The sequence below is a fragment of the Limulus polyphemus genome, unplaced genomic scaffold (genome assembly GCF_000517525.1).
Source record: "Limulus polyphemus unplaced genomic scaffold, Limulus_polyphemus-2.1.2 Scaffold3608, whole genome shotgun sequence".
Classification (NCBI taxonomy): Eukaryota; Metazoa; Arthropoda; class Merostomata; order Xiphosura; family Limulidae; genus Limulus; species Limulus polyphemus.
Window position 1 is genome coordinate 105,772 of NW_013669218.1, and position 5,654 is coordinate 111,425.

Sequence of the window (5,654 nt, forward strand, 5' to 3'; positions counted from 1 at the left end):
AGAACCTGGTGTGAGTTATATACAATAAGGCTTGAGTTATTGCTGGTGGGACCTGGTGTGAGTTATATACAGTAAAGCTTCAGTTACTGCTGGTAGAACCTGGTGTGAGTTATACACAATAAGGCTTGAGTTATTGCTAGTGAGACCTGGTGTGAATTATATACAGTAAAGCTTCAGTTACTGCTGGTAGAACCTGGTGTGAGTTATATACAATAAGGCTTGAGTTATTGCTGGTGGGACCTGGTGTGAATTATATACAGTAAAGCTTATTGCTGGTGGGACCTGGTGTGAATTATACACAATAAGGCTTGAGTTATTGCTAGTGAGACCTGGTGTGAATTATATACAGTAAAGCTTCAGTTACTGCTGGTAGAACCTGGTGTGAGTTATATACAATAAGGCTTGAGTTATTGCTGGTGGGACCTGGTGTGAGTTATATACAGTAAAGCTTCAGTTACTGCTGGTAGAACCTGGTGTGAGTTATACACAATAAGGCTTGAGTTATTGCTAGTGAGACCTGGTGTGAATTATATACAGTAAAGCTTCAGTTACTGCTGGTAGAACCTGGTGTGAGTTATATACAATAAGGCTTGAGTTATTGCTGGTGGGACCTGGTGTGAATTATATACAGTAAAGCTTATTGCTGGTGGGACCTGGTGTGAATTATATACAATAAGGCTTAAGTTATTGCTGGTGGGACCTGGTGTGAGTTATATACAGTAAAGCAATTAGTTTAGAAAATTTCGTTTCGTTTGATTGTTTAGCGTAGGTCTACATAATAGACTTTTTGCACTCTGTCCATTAAGGGGATCGGGCCCAGAACTGTAGCGTTATGAGCCCTCAAGCTTACTGCTGAGCCACCTTAGGATAGAAAATGTCCCCCATCTTCGTAGAGTATTTTTCACGAACTATAACCTTATCACACAATTTTCCTTATGCAACTGAGAGACTTAGTATTTGCGAAACATAATACTTGATAAAGTTATTATTAATACTATGCTTAATTAAACCATAAAACAGGCTCATTACAGAGATACTTCACGTGGGTGTTTTCATCCGTGAATTTCATGTCTTTGACAGGAATGTAATGAAGACTCTACAACACCAGGGGGCTTTGTTGATATCAGCCAGGACGACCTTTTTCAGACATGGAAGGCAAGTTAACGTTTTTTGGTCGAAATAGATAGATGGATGTAAGTATAGATGAATGAATAAATAGATAGATAGATTTAAACATAGTAAATGATTTTAAAACATAAATTAATCGTCAGATATTTCACGTGTCGTGTCGATAAACCAGATATTATAAAGAGTTTCAGAATAAAATAAATGATCATTTTTTGTTACGTCTAGGGCATGGAAGACGCCTTTCAGATAGGAATGGCAAAGGCTATTGGACTTTCCAACTTTAACCTCAAACAGATTCAGCTGATACGACAGAATGGTAGAATTAAGCCTGCCAACGTACAGGTGTGAGCAAAGTTTTTATTTCATGCCCAGTTAAGAAGAATAACTATCATCGTGTATTGTTAATCCTGTTTGAAATTATTATAATACTTTGGTTTATCTTTAGTTTCTCAACATTTTCCATTTGCAAGAATGTCGTTCTTATTATTAGATCGTATTTTATCTTTCCTTCTGAGTACCTCAAATTGTTCTCTCCCCACCTGGTGGCTAAACGGTATGTACGAGGGCTGATAGCACTGAAAATCGGGTTTCGATAACTTCAACGGGCACAGCGCTGATAGCCCATTGTGTGTATTTCCGCGCTTTAACATAGACTGAATATAAATAACACTGCTGCTTTGTAAAAAAACAAAACAAAAAATAAACATAGTGTTAGTTATTTGAAACATTTAAACGCAAAGTTTGTTCTCAGATTTAATTAGTAGTTTCAGCATCCCCTTTTTTTATTATTATTATTCATAGTATATTTGGAATAAAAAAAAAAGGTTTCTTTGCTTCGGCGTTTACACATAATAACAATCTTTATAGTGCATGATGACCCACGTTCGTCCTGATAAAAACAACAACAAACAAACAAACCACGGTGTGAAAAATACAAAACAAGAATACTTTCTCGATGAACAGCAAGTTTCTAAGTTTTTGTTAACATTATCTTTTATATATAAATATACACACATCTACGAGCAGAGTCAATACTTCACACAGCAGACCGTAGTTGAAATGTTGAGTCAATACTTCACACAGCAGACCGTAGTTGAAATGTTGAGTCAATACTTCACACAGCAGACCGTAGTTGAAATGTTGAGTTAATACTTCACACAGCAGACCCTAGTTGAAATGTTGAGTTAATATTTCACACAGCGGACCGTAGTTGAAATGTTGGGTTAATCCTTCACACAGCGGACCCTAGTTGAAATGTTGAGTTAATACTTCACACAGCAGACCCTAGTTGAAATGTTGAGTTAATACTTCACACAGCAGACCCTAGTTGAAATGTTGAGTTAATACTTCATACAGCAGACCCTAGTTGAAATGTTGAGTTAATATTTCACACAGCAGACCGTAGTTGAAATCTTGATTTATCACCTTCGCGTGGTTATGAAACCGTTCTACGAATCGGATGGTTCATGGTTCGAGACCTAGTATGCCGCCGAACACGCTCTGCACTTTCGGGTATGGGCGTTATGGTTGTAAAAGCTAGTTCCGCTACTTGGTCAAGAATAGACGCATAGGCGGCATGTACTGTTTACTTATTGCCCTTTCTCTAGTCAGTAGTCCTAAAATAATATGACTGGTCATGCCTCATGCCTAATCTTTAAAGATCTTTGGCCTGGTCATTTTATCCCACGTGTCGCATGAGATGTTGTTCAGGTTGAAAACACCAAAACGAAACATCACACAAAAATGGATTACGATAATTTTGTTGTTGTTGTTGTTGATAGATTCGGAGGGTTTTACTACCAAGAAGTTTCACGAGTAAAGTATAGTTTTTGACATGAAATATCACAGCAACAAAAGTTTTTATGACTACACAGACTCAGACTAGCTCCAAGCAAGTATGACTACACAGACTCAGACTAGCTCCAAGCAAGTATGACTACACAGACTCAGACTAGTTCCAAGCAAGTGCCCACTTTCACCGGCTGGCTGATTTCCCTCGCTACTAGCTACTACAAGAATATCAAAATTTTCTAAGCATCGGCTTCTATATTTTCGTTGTGTGTGTCTAGCTCTGAAATAATATCAGCAAATGTTACATCTATACCGATGGTTCTGTACCAGGTAGAAGTTACTTTTCAAAGTTCTGTCATTATACGCTTTTCTTACAATTTTATATACATAGCTTTGTGTTCGGCATCACCAGAAACGAAACAGTAACTTTATTCTTAAGCTACCTATTTTTTGACTACATGTTTTTTAAATCGTTAGTGACAGTTCGGTATTAAGATAACAATTAATCTGAAGGTTAAAAAACAACAACAAAAAATTGTACACCAAATACATCTTATTACAATCACATAAGGTACCACAACCCACTTGGAATGGTAAGTTCGCGAAATAATAACGCTAAAAATTGGGGTTCGCTACCCGCGATGGGCACAGCTCGGATAATCTATTGTGTAGCTTTGTGCTTAAAATGTTTGTTTGTTTGTTTGTAATTAAGCACAAAGCTGTACGATGGGCTACCTGTGCTCTGCCCACCACGGGTATCGAAACCCGGATTCTAGTGTTGTAAGTGTGTTTTGGACATGACAGTTTCACGACGGAATATTTTACAATAGAAATTACGCTGCAGAGCTATTGTCCAGACAGACGGTTGTCAGATAGAACATGGCCGGACGTGGTGACATGGGCTGTAACGACGTGACGATGCTCCAAAATCGTTTTAATACAATATATTCGTCCTCTGCGAATGAAAGAGAGAAAAAAAAATCAACAGAACGAAATCTTCACAGTTTTCACCAGCATGACAGTCAAATCTTTTCAATCCAAAGATGAAAACGAAATTCTGTCATTTTGAAAAAAAAAAATGTGTGTAGATATAAATAAATAAATAGTTTTTACAACCGTATCTGTCCAGATGACATTTTTATCCTTAATCCAGTGAAAATTTCCTTGATAAAAACAACAACAAAACGAAACGGCTATATAGCGTTTCGCAACATAAAATTACTGACTTTTCTTGTTAAGCTAAAAGCATAATAGTCAGCGTTCCTCATCATATTTCTGTGTACATGTCTACTGTACAGAGTTCACAACACATAAATCTTGTGTGTGTGTATATAATATATTTATGCGTTGCTTTTATAATTATTGCTTCAACCTTCACCTCATTGAATAGAAAGTATTTTACTAATGGAATAGCAATGAGATTTTCTTTTTGTGCTTAAAAAAAAAACAACAACAACAACAACAAAAAACAGCAGCAATTTAATCTATTAAAAGGATGTATGTGATTTACTTAAAGACATGTTCCATTTCTCATTTAAAGTTAGTTTCGTTAATATTATTGGCTGTAAGACAAAAAAAAACAAAACAACAACTCTTGAATATTAATTGATTTTACATTTGTGATTGTTCGTTGTAAGTGGCACAGCGGTTTGTCTTCGGACTTACAAGCTAGCAACCGAGTTTCGATACCCGTGATGGGCAGAGCTTTGTGGTTAACTGCAAACAATCAAATCATTTTTGTTGAATTTAGCCCTAAATTTGAAGTGATAGGCAAGTAGGAAGGCGCCTAGTCAATATTACCCACCGCCAACTCTAGAGCTACTTATATAAGATCGAATATTTTTTTTAAAGACTCATAACGTAGATAGATTAACATGTAGAATTATACACGGACTTTTTTCTACGTTAAAATACTTTTATTTGCGAGCTTTCTGCCTTCTTACCGGGGCCTTCATCAGTAAATCATGAGCTCAGAAAATAAAAATATTTTAACGTAGAGAAAAGTCCATGCATAGTTCTACAGATCGAATAGTGTTTTTTTTTTAAACTATTACCCTAATAACACACCAACGGCCCCAAATTTAGAAACGCGATTTTTGATTTGGTACTAACGGGACGCGAATCGCAGAACGTCAGCTCCACAGTCCAACACGCAATTCACTGGGCCGGACCGCTCAGTCCTATATTTATGAAGATTATGCTTAGGTATACTGATGTATGATTAGCCTAAATCTTCTAAGCTAATCGAACCTCGTGAGACATTATTGGGATTACGGCTACAACCATCTTTATTGGAATTACAATGTCAAAAATCGGGGTTCGATTCCCGGAAGTTGATAGCGTGCAGATAGCCGATTGTGTAGCTTTGTGTTGAAAACAACAATAATGTTAATAGCGAGGTATTTAAGTGATGATTCAATACATTCTGATAACACACCAGAAATCTACGATCTGTAATGGGATTTATGACATAGCCAAATACATTCTGGTCATTACAGATCGTAGATTTCTGGTGTGTTGATTTATGACATAGCCAAATACATTCTGATCATTACAGATCGTAGATTTCTGGTGTGTTGATTTATGACATAGCCAAATACATTCTGGTCATTACAGATCGTAGATTTCTGGTGTGTTGATTTATGACATAGCCAAATACATTCTGGTCATTACAGATCGTAGATTTCTGGTGTGTTGATTTATGACATAGCCAAATACATTCTGGTCATTACAGA

The 5,654-nt window shown here is 36.6% G+C and overlaps 1 protein-coding gene across 1 annotated transcript in view; it reads left to right on the plus strand.

The window, feature by feature from the left end:
- Positions 1 to 5,654, plus strand: part of LOC106469677 (alcohol dehydrogenase [NADP(+)]-like) — a gene marked incomplete at its 3' end in the record, with an annotated part of 23,310 nt that overhangs the window by 5,989 nt on the left and 11,667 nt on the right. The window contains exons 4-5 of the mRNA XM_022398253.1: positions 1,081 to 1,155; positions 1,354 to 1,470. Coding sequence (XP_022253961.1) covers positions 1,081 to 1,155; positions 1,354 to 1,470 — 192 coding nt within the window. The remainder of the gene's footprint in view (positions 1 to 1,080; positions 1,156 to 1,353; positions 1,471 to 5,654) is intronic.